At 40.3% G+C, this 19,926-nt stretch overlaps 1 protein-coding gene across 14 annotated transcripts in view; it reads left to right on the top strand.

The window, feature by feature from the left end:
- PPIP5K2 (diphosphoinositol pentakisphosphate kinase 2) overlaps positions 1-19,926 on the top strand; it is an 87,795-nt gene that overhangs the window by 64,105 nt on the left and 3,764 nt on the right. For 3 of the 14 annotated variants that reach the window (XM_067569041.1, XM_067569038.1, XM_067569039.1), the window contains 6 exons: positions 1,820-1,993; positions 3,258-3,327; positions 5,452-5,571; positions 6,480-6,542; positions 16,190-16,336; positions 19,606-19,734. In XM_067569041.1, coding sequence (XP_067425142.1) covers positions 1,820-1,993; positions 3,258-3,327; positions 5,452-5,571; positions 6,480-6,542; positions 16,190-16,336; positions 19,606-19,734 — 703 coding nt within the window. The other 11 variants (XM_067569045.1, XM_067569043.1, XM_067569048.1 and 8 more) reach the window with 9 other exon arrangements.

Here is a 19,926-nt window from a genome sequence, read left to right as displayed (position 1 = left end):
GCTGCTTCTGTTGGCATAGTTAATCCACCTCTGCAAAAAACAGTAGCTATGTCAATGGGAGAAGCCATCCGGTTAACCTAGTGCTGTCTACACTGGAGGGTAGATTGGTATAAATGTGTTGCTCAGGGCCTTGAGTGACGTAGTTATACTGATGTATGTATGTTTATACTGTAGACCTGGCCTGACAGTAGAACATTAAGATGTACAGTTTATTACCTTATTCTCAGTTGCTTAAAACCTGAAAGAACTTGAAGTCACACAGTCTATGCTCTTTTCCTTGTATATTTGTTGTGGGAATAGGTTGCTTTTAAAGACTGAGTACCACAATAGTAAGAATTCCAAGTAGCTTAGTTACTGTCAATGTGTGGAGAATATGGATGGTTTTGTTTTATGATGATCCCTATATAACAGAGAGATGATATTTGTGAATGTTTTGCAGGGTTGCATTTCCTGTTTTAAATGTTACCATAAGCAATGTTCAAGGTAGTTGTAATCTCAATGTTTTTGAAAGTGGCTTTCACTCTGATCATGCAAGCTCCCTTCCTAGAAAGGAGTTTGCATGCACAGGTTTATAGTATTTCAAAACTTTAACCATTTTCATTTTTTGTAAATTTTCAGAAGCTGCTTTCAAGAGGTATTTTTGATATGCATTGCTAAACTTTGACTTTCAGCAGGTAAAACATTCAAGTAGAATCTGTTCCAGCATCCAGCTTTTATGGAAATTCTAAATCTTTACTTCCTATTGAGTAATAGTCTTTGATTTTACTCTATAGCTATGCAAAAAAGGTAAATGGCAAGGTAAATGAGTCTGCCACACTGAAATCTGGAAAACAGTCTTTGAAGAATTTTGACCAATTGATATCTTGAAAGTGTAATTTGACTTCATCTTAAATTGCCTTGGAATTATTTCTTTAAAGATAAGACTCTCTTTCCACTCCTGTCCCTTCATTTAAAGAGATACTGTCAGGTAGTTTTGCCTCAAGCTAAGTCTCTTTTAAATCTTTATAATCTCTAGTAAAATAAAATTCGTACTTTACATTTATCTGGATTATAGTCTTCAACAGTGTCTAATACAAACATAGCAACACTGTACTATTGCATGGAGACCAGAAATGAAGTTGACTAGTCTCATTTCCTTGACCTTACAATAAGTGGAAAAACTAAAGAATATAAATTGAGAAACAAATTCATATTTTTAAAAATGTTCACTGCTGATTAATCTAGGCAGTATTAACTGTAGAAGAATAGGCTTTTGTTAGCCTGATATTGTCCCTTGAAATATCTTTCTAGTCTTTGGCATCAGAAGTTCCGTAGGGCTTTAAGGTTGAGAAATGCTTCTTCCCACCAGCAGGGGTTCATCATGCAATCTCCAGTCCCATTCCAAAATCTTCTGGCTCTATGAAATAAATGGTAGTGCTTTTAAATGCAAAAGACAAATCTATGAAATAGCAGATAGAAAAGCTTTACCGTACATCAAAGGGGGAAAGACTATTAAACAGTACGTACAGAGTAACAAATGTGTTCTATTGCCAGTGTATTTTAAAGCTATTGACCAGTTACTGTCTACCACTGTTCTTCTATCTTGCTATAAGTAAAATTTTAGTTTGTCAGAAATTTGGTGAAAGTAGTGGATTAAAAGAGGTAGTTTAAAATGTTACTCATTCCTAATTACAGTTTAATAGTTTTAAAGCTGTATATCAAAGAGTGCAAACAAACTGTTTTTTGTTTTTTTTTGGTTTTTGGTTTTTTTTGATCACTTGCTCTGTGGAATCTAACTTTGCATGCTTTGCTGTTTTTTTGCCCCCTTTCTCACTTCCAGGAAGAGAGCCCCCTGAGTGTGTCTAGCCCAGAGTGTATTGGTACCTGGCTGCATTACACCAGTGGTGTGGGTACTGGGCGTCGAAGACGCAGATCAGGGGAACAAATCACTTCTTCCCCTGTCTCCCCTAAATCATTGGCTTTCACATCCAGTATTTTTGGCTCATGGCAACAGGTTTTTAAACTTTACTTCATTAAACATTATTATGCATTCCAAGCAGCAACCAACTTTTTAAGGACATCTAATCCCTTGTTATGGATTACATTCCAAGTAAATTCTTACACTTGTCATTAAAATGTACTTTTTAAAATACTAGTTACTTCCAAGAATGTTGGGGGAGGAAGGGGAGAAAGCAAATGCATGTTTTCAGAGAATTTTCACTGAATATATTAGATATTTCCACAATGAATTGGTTTTTTTGCAGGAATTGTAAACATTAACACTATAGAAAAGGCATAGTCTACTGTCTAATGAAACTGACTTCAGCTTCTTTGGCTTATTTGTCCTTTAATACTTTAAAAACAGTATTGCTTAATTTGGTGGTAGGTAAATTGAAATTTTTTTAAGTAAATGACAGAACACCACTTAAAATAATTGATGTGGGGTCTGATATTACTATTCAAAACTTGTTTTGTATAGATCATATTTTCAGTGGCCTGGTATTAACTGAGCAGGAAACAAACTCTAGCACTAATCATTCTTGCCTTCACTCCTATATCTGGAGATATCTAATTAAAAAAACACAGTACTTCATCCATTGGATTGTACAATATTTTGAAGTCTTTTTGTCTAAATATTGGGGAAAGAGCAGGACAAATGACACTGTCAAAATATCAATGAAGGTCTAAAGATTGCTCAATTCAAAATATTGTCTGTATAGGACAATGGATGGTGTTCTGTTAACTATGCCCCTTTCTTTTCTAAGAGTTTCAATAATTTCCAGTTTCTTCTGGAAATTTAAGGAACTCGTGTACATAGTAAAAAGAGTATATCAGTAACAGCTGTGAGCACCTGAAGGCTACGCTGATAGAGCCCGTGCATGGTTCAGTGACTGTGTGGTGACTTCAACAGTGTGTCTGTCTTTCCTTCTCCCTCCCTCCCTCCCTCTTTCAATGCAGGAGCAGTTTAGGAGTATGCGTTTGGTAAAATAAAATCTGTCTCAATTGTCAGTGTTTTCATCTCTGTCTTGGTGTGTGTTCTTTTTAATTCTGAATGCCGGCTTTGCACCACCTCATTGCAAGGACTTCATATGTGAAATGGACTCCCTTCAGAAGGGGATATTGCATGATCTTTCATATTTCTTTTATGTATTTCTACTAACATTTATCATACAGCTTATTAACACTTGTCTGTCTGGAGCAGGCCAATATATCAAGTTTAATGGACACTTCATGCTGCTGTCCTATTTTTTTCTTATTTTTCTGTTTTCCATATGCAGGTCCTCTCAGACAGCAATAGTAACTTACGAACGCCAAGAACTATTCTGGAACAAAAGCAGAGTGGTTTAGGTATGTACTTGCAATTGAAATTTTGTTTCAAGTAAGCAGACTTTCCAATGCCTTTTGTTTTGCAAACAGATACATGATCTTGGATTTTTTAAAACTCTTGTGTGAACAGGGCCAACTAGTATTTTGAATCTATTAGTAACTGTTAATTCATTGGGACAGTATAACCCACTGAGTTGAGCAATATTTCTGTAGCAAAAATTATTTTAATGGAAACTGGATCTTAGGTAACAGCAAAACAATTGAGAGATTGTTCACTGATTCTTTACTCTGACTAAAGAAAGTACCCAGAGTTATTTTTAATATAACTATATAGATTATGACTACTGTTGATATTTTTGCAGAATTCTTTGAAAGCAAAAGCCTGAGTATGGAAACTGTTAAAACACTTCCCCTACTAGTGGGTGCAAAAAAAAAAAAAAAAGCTTCCAACTTCAACCTCTTGTTCCTTCTCCAAGAAACTTTAGTTTCTAATGAGAGAGTGAGGTTTTTTGCGTTTTCTTCTCCCTCCTGCCCTCAAATATTTCTATCAGTGGACAAAATCATTAATTTTAACTATGGATTATAACATTTTAACTTGTTTAATTCAGGAAATGTTCTTCTGCTGTTACCATGGAACAGGCATTGTTTTGAGTAGTTAATATGTGTTACATTGAAAATCTTGTGCTGTTTTAAATTAGTTGTATCTTTTTCTGTAAATGCTAAATTGTCTGTTTTCAGAAATAACTAACTCAGAATACACTAAACAAAACACACACACAAATACCTTGCATTGTGAGTTATAAGTAAAAGTTCCACTATCTTCCCATTTAAGGCTTTGTACTTTGTATGTTGGATAGTTGTGATACTCTTAGTCTGTTACATTTTCCTAGTAAAATGTATACATACGGTGGTCTTGACTCATGAAGTCAATCTTTCTAACATTTTTGCTAAAATTATACTACCCTTCTTCAGTGTGACACAGTATAGTTTGTGGAAGCTGATACATTTGTGCACATAGTTGAAGGTATTACTTTGGTGTTAAAGGCTTTTGCCACAGACCAGGCACCAATTTATATTGGCCGTGATTCATCATATGTGCTAGTAATGTTTCCCACTCTTGGGTCATTGTAACTAATAAAGGCAATAAATCACTGGGTAAGTGGCTGTTTTTAAATAGACTGCCATGTATGTGAAATACAAACAATGAAATCTGAACTGGGCCTCCATCAAGTAGTAACATTGGCATTGCAGAATAATAATGAAGATTAAAGAAAGATACACATTCTAGACAGAGTAATTTCTTCCCATTTTCTTCATTCGTATGCAATTTCCATAGTATGGACGATTATGGAAATAGAAAATAATCTTTACCCTTCCATGTATGAGTGGTATCATTCAATTACTTGTTAAAGCACTTCTAATGGTAAGATTCTTCATGATTGGGTAACAGGAGTATACAGGTTTTTATATGGAGGTCTACTTAATACAAGGGTCTTCTCTAGGAAATAAGTGAAGCTAAACCTAGTGAAACTTCTGCTTTAAATTTTTGTGGTTGGCTGTGACAGTAGCTGAAATACTGACACCAGAATAGACAGTTAACCAAACTTGTTTCATGTTAAACCATGAGTGATGGAAAATGAATTTTTTCTATGTAAAGGCTGAGGAAAATGTGTTAGTACTTGGAGTTATAGACCGCCATTTCAAGGGGATCAATTTCCATGAAAGCAATAAGCAAGATTTGCCAGGTTATATTTGTTTCAGAACTGCAGGTTCTAAAACACGTAACTTTCATGTCTTTTTTTTTTTTTTTTTTTTTTTTTTTTTTTTTTTTAAATGTTGATGCTAACTGGTCATTTTTCTTTACCGAACCTGACAACAGGAAATGAAGTCCCTTTGTTAAAATCCAGCCCTCTCTATTCACATGTAGCAGAGGGTGATGTGATATGTGTAGAAGCACAATAAATTATGGTAGTTACAGCCTACAAGTACCACTGTGACATTACCAGCATATTGTGAACCTGTGCAAGGCACTGCCAAAGGCTGCCTTTTGTGTGGTAAGAGCCATGTGCTTGCATGCTGCATGCATCCCCAATGTGAATGGAAGAGCACCTGGTTGTTGTATGTATTTTCTCTAACTTCCATCAGGGTCTCACTGTGCGGGCCTGTTTAGCACTTCAGTACTCGGGGGTTCTTCAAGCGCACCTAACCTACAGGATTATGCTCGTACTCAACGTAAAAAGCTGACTTCTTCTGGCTGCATAGATGGTATGTGCACACTCTCTCAGATGCACGCACAAGCCCACGTGCACACATTGAAGTTCTTAAAGATGAACCGTAGGCTACTGATTCAATGGAATTCTAGAATCCTTTGCCTTAGCATTAATTGTACAACTTTCTTATTACCTCTTTACTATCCATAGCTTGGTTGTATTAGTTTAATGGCACAATTAATCCTTGTTCCTGGCTTCTCTATTTGATATACCACATATGTACAAGCTCAGATATACAATATACACTGAAAGATTTTCAGCATGTACATTAAGAACAATGAAGGGCTGAAAATGTAGTTGGAAATGCTCATCGCTTAAACCTCTGATTTTGGTAATTATGTATTGACATTGAATTGAAACATATTGCATGGAACATTTATAAGGAGCTAAAAGGAAAAGACTAGCTTAATATTTTAAAAATACTGAGTGAAAATTTTAGGATTCCTTTTTTGTGGGTAGATGGGTGAGTGTGGATAGAAGAGTGGAAGGTTTTAGGCTTCACATAATCTTGGGTGGAATAGCTTTCACAACAGGTTTCAGATTTAAAGAAAACGTGCTAATGTATTTTTTTTTAACACTGAGGTCGAGCAGTATTAATGCATTTTTTCCCCACATTCACTCTTCTCAATGTTCAGCTCTAACCAGATATAGTGTTGTGTGCCAAAATCACCAGCTCATCCTGCTTTTCTTTCATACACTTCATTAAACACCTTGCAGTTATCAACAAGCCATATTTTCTACTTTTAACCTCCTATTTGGCCTGTAGCCCTTTCCCCTGGTCCTTTCTGCATGCCACTTAATTCTAACCTTCTGTTCATCGTTTTTCTTCTTTCCTTTTTTGAAATGTGTCCCTCTTTTTGGTAGCTGTTACAAATTTCAGGTACCTGTTTTTCTCTTTCTCAGACACCACACGTGGTTCTGCTGTTAAAAGATTTTCTATCTCATTTGCTCGACACCCAACCAATGGTACGTTCTGCTTTTATTTAAAAAAAAAAAAAAAAAAAAAAAACTCCCTTGCTTCATCCCTTAATTTCATTTTATTTCAAATACGGGGTGTACAGTATCGTCCAATCATCTGTCCTTCCTGACTTCAACCAAGCACAGTTCCAAACTCATTCATAATCACTAGATACATTGATATAGTCTTAAATCCCTCCTTTGCTGTTCATTTATATAAATATGATTTCAAAATTCACTCATCAGAAAATCTTGTGAAAAATGGAAATATTGCTTATAATCATGAATTCCTTGACAAATTACATTCTTTCCAGTGTCTCAGGTGATCAGATTGTGTATGGTGTATGATAAGAACTGAAACTTTTCTGATCTTGACTGGCTTATACTTCTTAATAGCTTAACATTCCACTTCTTCCTCTTCCTACCACTGAGCTCCACTGACCTCTGTTTCCCTGAGCCTTCTGAACCTACATAAAATCACTGACAACTAGCGTTTGCTACCATCTTCTTGAAGTGACACTAGATTAAAAAGTAAAAGTAAAGTGAAATTTAAATTCTATTTCAGTTAATCTGCAATTTTGATGACTGAACAGAAAAATTACTATTTAACCTTGCCATACTTAATGATCAATATGTTCATCACTTGTGCCAGTTAAATAAATACTGCACTAATAAACAGTTAGAATTGCCTTCATCTTGCAATGACCTCTTGAACTCTATGGTGAAAGTTAACTCCTCTCCAATCTACCATATTTTAATGAAGCCTGTCTTAATGCATGCAAGTTGAAAGTTAGAGGTATATCTTTCTCTCTGTGTATGAAATATGTTGCTCAAAACTTTCTAGCTCACTACATAGGCCCTATTGCATGCCCTTTTCATATAAATTGGCTTCAGTCTTCAGCATTTATCACATCTTAGTGTAGATTTTCCAGATTTCTTAATTATCATTCTAAACCTGTGAACTACCACTCACACACACAATACGGTGGCAGTGTAATAAGGTCTTGCCATTGAAACTGAAATGGAAATAGCCATAAAGATCTGTGTGCTATTGCCCTCTAACAAACCTTTTACTTAGAAGCTAGTTCAGATTTTAAAAAAGTGTCGTTTTCACTTTGTTTTGCTGCTGAATAATTAAGTCATGAGGTAGTACTTTAAATATTGGATCCATTTGGTCAATTTTTGTACTGCAGTGGCTTCCTGAAGGAAATGTTTGGTATAGAACCACCACCAAATCTGTAGTTATTAAAAAGTTTAAAAGGCTGATTTTAATATCCTCCTTGGAAATGAGAAAGGTAGGCCTTACTATAGATAAAATTAAGTCAGATAATCTAAACAAAAAAGCACATGCTGTATTTAAAAACTCAGTGTTGGCAAAACATTTGAAAGTTGAGAAGTGAGAGCTAGGTTCACGATGTAGAATCTATGTAACACAGTTTCAAAAAAATTATTTGTTGCTGTCTGTTCCCTTTAACATTATTGTAACTAGATAATTTTTATAAAAATCTATTTATTTAAACACAATTAATTTATTGCGCACATTGTGCGTTCTGATTGATTTAATGTACATGTTTTTCCACTTACCTTTTATAAGTTAGTGCATGCTGCATGTGCTCTTATGAATCCTAAATGCATTTCCTGAGGTGTTCCAGGTTCTCAAGTGGACTCTACCAAGTTATTAAACATATGAGTGTTGTCTGTCTTCTGGACTGTCATTTGATTCTCCCTTTCACTCTTTTATTTCCATAACTTTGTGATGACGTTACAACCTCTAACCCATTTCACTGATTTTCCCTCCCACCTTCATCTTTAGTTCAAGGACCACAGTGAAACAAGTAATCTTCTGGCACTGCTTTACCTTATTTTCTGGGCCTCTATGCAGAACAACCACACCTCTTTAGGTGCTGGTCCCTTTCCTTTGTGGAATTTCTAGTCTCCAGTGGTATGTGTTTCTAGCAATTAAATGTAAGATAGCAGGATGGCTTTTTAAATTGCTACATTAACCTTTTCATTGTCTTGCATTTTGAAGGTGTGAATACAACTTAAAACCAAGGGCAGTTGGTTTGCAGGCAAATATATTTAAAGGCAAATATATTTAAAGGGATACTGTCAGGCATTTTTGGCTAAAAATTGTTTTATAAAAACAACCTATTTAAAAGACATAAGTAGGTGGGTTTCCATATTTGTTTAAAAAGCCATTAAAAGAGGATTAGGTTTATTTGCATAGTCTGGGTAGAGGGAATTTTAAAATGTAAACATATAGTTAATTCTTCTAAGAACTTTTTAAATTCCTTTGAATTTTTTATAACCGCTATTACCATATTAATTATTATTTATTACTATTATTATTATGCATTGAAACATAGGTCAGGACACATGCTTATAAAAAAACCAAAAACCTAATCTGACATTGTCCCACTAAATGATTTGTTAGAATAAAATGTAAATATTTTGGAAGACATTTTTGTGATAACACTTCCATCAGGTTAAAATGAAATCTTGTGTAACTTACTGTAATGCAAAGAAAGGGTTTGTACTTTGCATGCATGCATAATATTTTTAGTATCTTAACACTTACGCCCAAAACATTTATTTTAGTGCTTATACTGCAGCATAGCTGCTGTCATATTAAAGAAAGTATACATGAAATTGTACGGTGTTTGTTTTACACATGACAACTGAGTTTCTAAAAAAATGCCACATTATAGATGTTATAGTGTAAGTGAAGCTAATTTAAGTACTGTACCCTTGAGCAGTTTGCATAGTAGGATTGGATTTTACTTGAATCCAAGGCTGGGTCCAAATATGAATACAAAAGTTCTTGGGTTGAAATTTTGTAGAATTATTTTCTGTATAAATGCTTAGTAATATTTTTTGAGGGAGTTTACATATTGATACTTTTACCAAAAAAAAAAGTACCTTGAACTGAAATTTTAAAATTTAAGTATTGTCTTTTCATTGAAATAATCATCTTGGAAGAAATATACAAATGTAACAATATAATTTTTCAATTCAAAACTGTAAATGTAGTATTGCAGCTGTATATGAGAATGCTAATGTGGACAAGTGTCTCCTCTTTTGAAATGCTGTAGGATTCAGCTTTCATTGAGCACTATCAAACTTACATCAGTTCACAGAACTGCACTGTTAAGCATAGATGTGTTTTAAATGCTTTTATTTCATTAGTAATACAAACATGCATGGTTGGTTTATGAAATGTCAATACTAATGTCGGAAAACAAGTTTAAGATATCATCTTCTTAGAGTGCTTGCTCATGTCCATTCTGATTTAGGTGTGTGTGTGCGCCACATGTACCGGTGCCAGACATTTTTCCCCTAGTGGTACCCGGAGGGCCAGCTCTAGCGCCCTCTGCAGCGGTGCGCATATGCGCACATATGGTGGGCGCTGCCGGCCCCCCTCCCTTCCACTTCCTTCTTACCGCCCGTGACAGTGCTGGAACAACTCTTTTGCTCTTCCAAGTCCCCGTGTTCCTAGTTTCCTAGCTTTCCTGGTGTATATAGTTTTAAATTGGTTGTTTAGTAGTTACTCCATTCGTTAATAAGTACGTTTCCAGGGTTGGGACATTCCCCGTTCCCCGGGGTTTAGACCCTGCGCTTCTTGCAAGAAGCCTATGCCACTGAGCGACCCGCATCAGAGCTGTTTAAAGTTCTTGGGAGAAGCTCACCTCTCCTTGAAGTGTAAGATCTGTAGGAGCTTTCACCTGAGAACCAAGAAGGACCAGGACATAAGACTTAAGGCCCTTCTGATGAAGGCGGTGCTCAGACCGGCGTCGGAGCCGAGATAAAAAGCGCTCCTCTGGTATCAGAGTCAACCTGGCACCACTTGATGTCCCCGGTGCCAAAGAAGCGCCAAAAGAAGGCACACTCGGAGAGGAAGTGCTTGCCGGCACTGAAGCTGGCTAAGAAAACTTCAGGGAAGCTGGAGTCAGCTTGGAAAGGGTCTCTGCCCAGACAGGCATCGAGCCCAGCACCCACGCCGCTGCCAACTCCAGGGAGTGCAGAGGCCCGCGCCGCCTGTTGGTCCCTTCCACACCTGAGGCGTTCCAGGCAATGAAGGACCTGTTGGCCCCACCAGTGCCACCTACACCTTGAGAGAGGGTAGGCCTACACACTGAGGAGTGGACACCCTGGCCGGGGGTTCATTAAAAGGGACGCCAACATCTGCATAGAATCCTCGTCCCTCGTCAGCTGATTGCCGTTCGCTGACCTCGAGGTGCTCTTTGGGTTCACAGCACCAGTCACTGGAACTGCGCCAGGATAGATTAGGTTCAGGCTGATGGTTGCCGGGCACTAGGTACTGCTCCCCGGAACGTCAGCACCGATCTTTGGAGCCCCAAAGTTCGTCGAGCCTGCGGCATCATAAATCAGTGGCATGCAACAGGTCACTGGAGCCCCAGCACCGCTTAAGTCCTTACAGGAAGCCAAAAGACAAATTGCATTCCAGACGTGGCCAAAGCTCCGGCTCCGGACACCGCTTCCCAATGCTGGAACTCAGACGTGGAGAAGCAGGCAACGTCAGTGCCCCTGCGGTCACCAGGATATACCTCCTCGGATTCGGGGGAGGAAGTTATTATCCCCACGAAGGGTCAGGCTGCAAAGCCCCCCTCAGTCTTCCACATGCCACCTGAAATGGGGAGATGGCCTCAAGGACAATGGACTGGACCTTGGCAATACTGGAACCCCCGTGGGTTCCTCCATTCCACAGTGCCCTGCCCACTCTCATCTATGGGAAATTCAGTGCCACGCTCTTCAAAAGATCCCGCCGTGGCACCTGCCTTAGACGTCAATTTGGAGCATGGAGAGTCACTGTCGGGAAGTCTGTCAGTGACCATCCTGACTAGGGAAGAGGCACCAGCAGCTCCCTAGCTACCGACCTTCTCCTCGTCCTCCCCAGACGAGCCAGCATGCTGCCCTACTGGACGATTATCGGTCATATCAAGGCCTACTGGAAGGGGTAGCAGCTAACCTGGGCCTTAAGATAGAGGAGTTTAAAGAACCCGTGGATGAGCTCTTTGGTATCTTGGTGTCCGCAGCCCCTTCCAGGCCCTCCCGGTGCATGAGGGAGTAATGAAACTAGCTAAGGCTTTGTGGTAAACCCTGGCATCTATGCCCTCCACTTCCAAACGGGCAGAGAAAAAGTACTTATGTGCCCGCTAAGCGTTTTTGAATATCTATACACACACCCATCTCCGGTCTTGCTGGTGGTTGCGGTGGCTAACAAGTGCAACAGGCAGGGGCAAATGAGTCCGCTCCAAAGAATAAAGAGGCAAAGAAAATAGACTTATTCAGCTGGAAAATGTATTTGATAGCAAGCCTAAAGCTAAGGGTACCTAACCAGCAGGCATTGCTGGGGCAATATCATTTTAACATCTGGCAATCACTCGAGAAATTTACGGACTTCTTCCCCCAGTCCTCTAAACAAGAGTTTGAGGCCATCCTGGAGGAGGGAAGACTATGGCCAGGATCTCCCTGCAGACGGCTTCAGATGCGGTGGACGTGGCAGCATGGGCAATGGCCTCCGCGGTGACTATGAGGAGGGCTTCGTGGCTCCAGTCGTCTGGTCTCTCAACGGAAGTCCAGCAGTCCATCCAGGACCTTCCATTTTATGGCACCGCTCTGTTCGCAGACCAGACCGACTCCAGGCTGCACGGTCTGAAGTACTTTAGGGCTACGTTGCATTTGTTTGGCCTTTATACCCCATCCTCATCAAGGAGACACTTCAGGCCCTCATAGCAGCAGCGCTTCGGAGGCCAGTCCACAGAGGAGCCTTATAGAAAGAGAAACAGGCTACAAACATCGCCGGGGCAATTCACCGGCATCTACCTCAAAACCAGGCCCGAGCCACCATTCCTCGGGCAGAAAGAGAGGCTTTTGAAGGTGCGCTCAGGGGCGGCAACTGACCAGTTTATGCCCAAGATCCAGTTTCCCATCCATTCTCATGTCACCTTGCCTCTTTTCTCCCAGCCTGGATGGCCATTATGTTGGACTGTTGGATGTTGAACACAGTGGCTTTTGGCTACACGAGCAACTCCTCGTCCAGGAGGTACAAGCCGTCTTGCAGATAGGTGCAGTGGAGGAGTTTCCTCAGAATCTGAGGAGCAAAGGATTCTACTCATGGTATTTCCTGATCCCAAGGCAAAGGGAGGCTTGAGACCCATACTAGATTTAAGGGCCCTAAACAAGTTCCTCCAAAAACTAAAGTTTCGCATGGTCTCCCTAGCAGCCATCATTCCTTCTCTGGATCCAGTTCGCCGCTCTTGATTTAAAGGATGCTTATTTTTATATTGCTATCTTCTCGGGCCACAGGAGGTTCCTGTGGTTTAAAGTGGGCACACGACATTACCAATTTGCGGTCCTGCCGTTTGGCCTTTCTACTGTCCCCTTCTTCCCCCTGCATTTTACCAAATGTATGGCAGTAGTAGCGGCCCACCTCAGGCGCAGGGGAGTGCAGGTGTTCCCTTACCTGGATGATTGGCTCATCAGAGGCCGTTCAATGGAACAGATCCGTCGCGATATACGAATTGTGAGAGACGTGTCAGTCGTTGGGCCTGTTAATAAATGAACAGCACTGCTGCCCAACACCAGATTCCAGGCTATGATGGAGCTTATATCCAGTCTACTGGACCACCTGATTACCACAGCAAGGGTATGCCTCAGCCTCCTGGGACATATGGTGGCTTGTACCTACGTGGTCCGCCACACGAGGCTGCATTTGCGGCCGCTCCAAATGTGGCTGGCTGTGGCATATTCCCTGGCAAAACACTTTCTGGACAGGGTTCTCACAATTCCCCCGCGCGCGCGCGCGCGCACACACACTCTCTTACCTCTCTGTCATGGTGGATGAACCCTTGTCAGGTGCTAGCAGGAATACCCTTCATGGCCCCGAGACCGAAGCTGTCCCTGGTCTCGGATGCCTTGGATGTGGGGTGGGAAGCCCACCTTGATGCCCTCAGGACTCAAGGTCCACAGACCAGGGAGTAGTTAATTGTTCACATAAACGTCAAGGAGCTCAGGGCCATCCGACTGGCCTGCAAGGTGTCTCACGGACAACGAAGCAGCGATGTACTATATCAACAAGCAAGGGGAGCCAGATCCTCAACCCTGTGTTGGGAAGCCATACGTCTCTGGGGCTTCTGTGTGGAGCACAACATCCTCTTCGAAGCGGTCCATCTGCTGGGGCTGAAGAATACCCTAGTAGATTGTTTGAGCAGGTCCTTTTGCTCTCACCACAAGTAGTCACTCCCCTAGGAAGTGGCCGACTGCATCTTCCAAAAATGGGGAGCTCCCTGGGTGAACCTGTTTGCCACCAGGAAAAACAGGAAATGTGTCCGCTTCTACTCTCTCCTGGGGTCGGAGGAAGGCTCCCTGTTGGATGCTTTCCTTCTTCCATGGTTGAGAGATCTCAAGTATGCGTTTTCCCTGATACCTCTCGTGCACAGGGTTCTGGTGAAAGTCAAGAGAGACCAAGCACAAGTTGTTCTTATAGTCCCAGAGTGGCCTCACCAGCACTGGTTTGGGATGCTGTTGGAGCTCTCGGTGGCTCAATCTTGGTCTCTACCGCTGCGCCCAGACCTCATTTCCCAGGAAATGGGTTGGTTACTTCACCCGGACCTAGCCTCCCTGCATCTGACAGCTTCAACCAGGGAAGAGCGCCACTGTTCGACCCAGGTCCAGAGAGTGCTGTTAAAAAGTAGAAAGCCTTCCACCAAGGCATCTTAACTAGCAAAGTGGAAGCGCTTCATCTACTGAGTAGCTTGTCAGAGTGTATCGCCTCTGAAGTCTCCTATACAGGTGATCCTGAACTATTTGCTTCATTTAAAGCAGGAAGGCTTAGCTTTTTGTCGGTAAAAGTTCATATGGCAGCAATATCGGCGTTTCACCACCGATACAGGACAGATCAGTTTTCTCCCACGAGCTGATAACTAGATTACTTAAAGAGCTGGAAAGGCTTTTCCCTCAGATTAGAGAGCCAGTTCCCCAGTGGGACCTGAACCTTGTCCTGCCCCGGCTCATTGCTCCACCTTTTGAACCGCTGGCCTCCTGCTCGCTCACACACTTGTCCTGGAAGGTGACTTTTCTAGTAGCAATCACTTCTGCACACAGGGTGTCAGAGATTAACGCCCTGACCTCGGAGCCGCCTTATACGGAGTTCAAGGACAAGGTCCAGCTCCACCCTCATGCTGTGTTCCTCCCGAAAGTCGTTGCCCACTTTCATATTAATCCGGACATCCTGCCGGTATTCTGTCCTAAGCCTCACAGCTTTAGTGAAGAGAGGCACCTTCACTCACTCAATGTAAGGAGGACTCTAGCCTTCTACATCGATAGGACCAGACCATTCTGCCACTCCATGCAACTCTTGGTAGGGATTGCTGACAGGATGAAGGCAAACTGGTCGTCTTGAAGCAAATATCATCCTGGATTACAGCCTGCAAACTCACCTGTTACGAACAAGTTGGAGTCGCGCCTCCAGCGTCCCTGTCAGCCCATTCCACAACAGCCCAGGTGTCTTCAGTGGCTTTCCTGGCGCATGTGCCTATTCAGGATATTTGTCGGGCTGCTACATGGTCATCCATACATACCTTCACATCCCACTATGCCATCACGCAGCAAGCTAGGGATGATGCGGGATTTGGCAGAGCAGTACTGCAATCTTCATGGCCATGAACTCCTGCCCACTTCCTGAGAACAGAACTGGTGATCCACCTAAATTAGAATAGACATGAGTAAGCACTCAAAGAAGAAAGAACGGTTACTTACCTCATAACTGTTGTTCTTCAGGATGTTTTGCTCATGTCCATTCCACAACCTACCCTCCATCCCCTCTGTTGGAGTTCTGGCAAGAAGGAAGTGGAGGGGAGTGGGGCTGGCAGTGCCCTATATACGAGTGCATACATGCGCCACTGCAGAAGGCTCTAGAGCCGGCCCTGTTGGTACCACTAGGGGAAAAACTTCCAGCACCGGTGCATGTGGCGCGCATACACACCTAAATCAGAATGGACATGAGCAGCAACAAATCTCAAAGAAACAACAGTTACAAGGTAAGTAACCATTCTTTCTTCAATTTTGACGTGGTATAGTTCACTGTTTTAAGTTGTGAAATTTCCAATGATATAAATCAATGTTTTAGTAAAAGTAGGTGCAAATGTATGTTGTTAAATTAAAATATAGTCTCAAGGTACAAAAGTGTTGGTAGTGGTCTGGGTGGACCCTAAGATGGAAACCTGTATATTTTTATGGCTGGCATGAGAGCAAGTAGGAAAAATAGTAATATTTCCTGCCTTTTTAATGATTTAATAAGTTTGTCCTGTGCAGTAGTTACACTTCAAGTTTTGAGCAAAGACGAGAGCAAAGACGTACTTTGTATCTGTGTACACTGAATATATGTACATGGGTTTTGAAGTATGTAATATACACTATCTTGAGCTTAGTATATGGTGGAATCTGACATACCTTGTTCTAACTCCATATTGCATAACATTTTATGTCATGATGTCAGGGATATCGTATGTTTGCATGTGTTGATATTAGACATGTACTTTATGCTCATTTTTATGCAGTGTTTCCTGTCAGTACAATAGTTCCAATCTGGTCTTATTTCTAAAGCCTGGAACCTTCTCTCTCTTTTCTTTTTGTAGGTTTTGAACTGTATTCCATGGTGCCTTCCATCTGCCCTCTAGAAACCCTGCACAACTCCCTGTCTTTAAAGCAGGTGGATGAATTTCTTGCCTCCATTTCTGCTACTTCAAGTGACAACCTACCGGAGATGTCTACTGCTTTTTGTTGTAATTAATTATTTTTTACTGTAAACCATAAACACTATTGGTCATAGTTGATCCACAGGCCATTTATCAAAATGAACAGATCAAAAAGATTATCAGTGATTGGGCGACTACCATAGCAAATATCAGTGTAAATGCAGGATGATATCAGTCTAAAATAGGGAAAGAATAAACTAAGAATTACTTAGCCATGTCAGATGTCTTCAAGACCGCAAGTCCTGATTAAATATGTCCTAGAATACTTACGGAACTGGCTTAAGAGATCTCTGAGCCATAAATGTCTCTTTAAGAACTCGTGGAAGACAAGAGAGATCCCAGAGGACCAGAAAAAGGCAAATAGTACCTATCTATAAAAATGGGAATAAGGACGATCCAGGGAATTCTGAATCAGTCATCTTAACTTTGATACTTGGAAAGATAATGGTGCTAATAATCAATCAATCACTTTGTAAGCACCTAGAAGAAAATAGTGATAAGTAATAATCAAGATGGATTTGTCAAGAACAAATCATGTCACTCTAGCAGGGTAACAAGGCTTGTGGATGGACAGGATTAGTATTCAAATTATCTTGACAAACTGGAGAAATGGTCTGAAATAAATAGGATGAAATTCAGTAAGAATAAATACAAAGTCCTACATTTAGGAAGGAATAATCAAATGCACAAATACCAAATGAGAAATGACTGTCTTGGAAGGAGTATGGCAGAAAAGGATCTGGGGGTAGGGGATCACAAACTAAATATGAGTCAATGTAATACTGTTGTAAAAATAGTGAACATCATTCTGGGATATATTAGCAGGAGTGTTGTAAACAAGACATGAGAAGTAATTCTTCCACTCAGCATGGATAAGGCCTTAACTGGAGTAGTGTGTCCAGTTCTGGGCACCACACTTAGGGAAAGATGTGGTCAAATTGTAAAAAGTCCAGAGAAGAGCAATTAAAATGGTTAAAGATCTAGAAACCATGACCTTCGAGGAACAATTGAAAAAAATGGGTTTGTTTAGTTTTGAAAAGAGAAGACTGAGGGGGTCATAACAGTCTTCAAGTACATAAAAGGTTGTTAAAAGAGGAGGGTGAGAAATTGTTCTCCTTAGTCATGGAGGACAGGAGAAGAAGTAATGGGTGTAAATTGCAGCAAGGGAGATTTAGGTTAGGCATTAGAAAAAACTTTTTAACTGTGAGGGTAGTTAAGCACTAGAACAAATTATCTAGGGGGGGTGTGGAATCTCCATCATTGGAGATTTTTACGAAAAGGGTAAACAAACACCTGTCAGGGATAGGCTAGATAATACTATTAGTTCTGCCTCAGTTCAGAGGACTGGGCTAGATGACCTACTTAGGTTCCTTCCAGCCCTACATTTCTATGATTCTATGCTTTACCAAAATTTTAATCTACTCTTAATGTGTTTGACATACTTTTCACTATGTGGTCATCGGTTTCTTTGGAATATGGCAAACTTCGGAACATTATCATATTTGAACCAATTAACTATTCTCTCATTTTAGTGAGATCACTCTTCCCCACTCACATTATTGTAACCCAGGAATGTAGTGAAAACTCAATTTTACTAGTGTCAAATATGCAGTAATTTCTGTGGTTGACACTACACTTTTACTTTGGTTGTAATTTTTTACAGGACATCTGTTAATGCAATGTTAACTAAACCAAACGCTTTTGTTGCACATCTTGTGTGTTTTGTGCTGTATATTTCATGGGAAACCATCCTTAAGCTACATAATTAACCAGAAATACAGGAATAGAATGACATGTGCAATCTGGCTGAGCTAATATTGCTTCTGGAACTGTAACGTCTATATTTCCTGTATCTTCTTAATTATTGAGTCTGAATGTTCCATAGCACAATATCTTTTCATTTAATTGTATTTTTTATAAAAGATTCCCTATGCTGCATGTTAATGTTTAAATGGCCCTGAATAGAACTTGTTGATGTGAATGTGCTGGGTATGATTGGCTTCCACTGTGTGTCTGTTGCTGCTTCTTTTCAAACTGTTTTCTGCAGTGCTAGACTTGCAACACAAAGTGGTTTTCACAGTGATTGTTGTACTTTTGCATGCGGTGAAAGAGGAAATGCAAACTTCTGAGGGACATATAAAGAAATTATATTTGTATGAAAATTTGTACTTGCTATTCTTTGATATAGTATAACAAAAAAGATTAGAGATGTTTTCCTCTTTCTAGTATTTTTACCTTGACAGCACTTTATGAATAGTGAGTTTAATTGTTTATCCAGTGTAGTCAATTGCCCATCTTGTTTTATGGATCTTTTGTACATAAACATGGGGAGAAACATTTTTTTAAAATAGGAAAATGATTGTAAAATGACAAATGTACAGGGAGACTCACCAACAGGTATACTACATCTAGGGAAAACAGTAGCTTTCAAGCGGATAGTGTCCCTTTAAAATGAGATGTTAATTTTCAGGATGCAATAGAAAAACAAGAGAGATGTAGATAGTAAACCCTCTAGATTTCCTCCCAACATTCCAAACTACAATTATTTAGGCTATCTAGAGTTTGAGACCTCAAAGGATTAAGCGGTTAACTGTTGGAAAGGAAGTGGGTCATGTTGCTCTGTTTTTTAAGGGAGTGTTTGGCAGTTGGAAGGAGGAAGGAGTCCTAGATAATTGCAAAGGGGAAGGGCTTTCCAGTGGTGTGGGATTGGTTTTTATTGGTAATGAGTTTTGGTACCTGGGAAGATTCAGTGCACTTGTTACTGACAGGATGGAGCATGAAGGCTTTTGTAAGTGGAAAAAAACATTTTCTCCCATCTTATCCTCTCCTGGGTGGGAATTCATTTATATGTGGACCATTTTATTTGTCCGCTTATGATATTTTCTAGCAGCTGCCAAATACGTTTGTTTGCACCATTGTATGCTCATTAATTAGTCGTCTCAGATTAGGTAGAGCAAACAAAATACCAGTCTTAGCAGCATTCCATGTCCTGTCAGAAGTAAGGAGCACTTCTGGCAAAGCAGCAATCACTGTTCACTAACCTTATTATCATTCCTGGCAGTGTGAAGCTCTTGTGTTGCTTCTTAAGGTGGATCAGGCAGACTCCTCCCCCCCTCCCCCCCCCCCCTCCCCGGACTATGAATCCATGATAAAGACCAAAGACCCAAAATCCATGGCTGGATTCCAGCTTCCATAAGTATGGAATTTGTGACTATTTTGTCATTTTGGTAATGTGCAAATATTTGGCAAACGTTTTGTTCATCATGGTTAAAAAAAAGCATTTTTTTCCCCTTCAGCTTCTTCAGCATATTTGAATCCACAGTCTGGAAGAAAAAGCTCTTTAAATACATACACCCCTGCAAAAATCCAACCAACACCACTTGCAGCCTTGCCGGAGAGGTTAGCAATAGAGAAATCAGCCTTATGTAAGTACCTTCTGTTGCAAAGTCAAAACAGCTAACTCTTTTTTTTTTCTTAAATCTATTTCTTCAAGAATGTTATGAAATGTTATGAAATAGCTGCTCTATCCTTGTACTTCGAATCATTCCGATAGTCACAAAATAGATTCATGATAGCATTGCACAGTTACTTTACAAATAACACTTCAGTAAAATGGG

This window comes from Emydura macquarii, unplaced genomic scaffold, assembly GCF_026122565.2.
Source record: "Emydura macquarii macquarii isolate MOO-44397 ecotype Brisbane River unplaced genomic scaffold, CSIRO-AGI_Emac_v2 contig_2897, whole genome shotgun sequence".
NCBI lineage: Eukaryota > Metazoa > Chordata > Testudines > Chelidae > Emydura > Emydura macquarii.
This window is presented reverse-complemented; position numbering and strand designations above follow the sequence as displayed.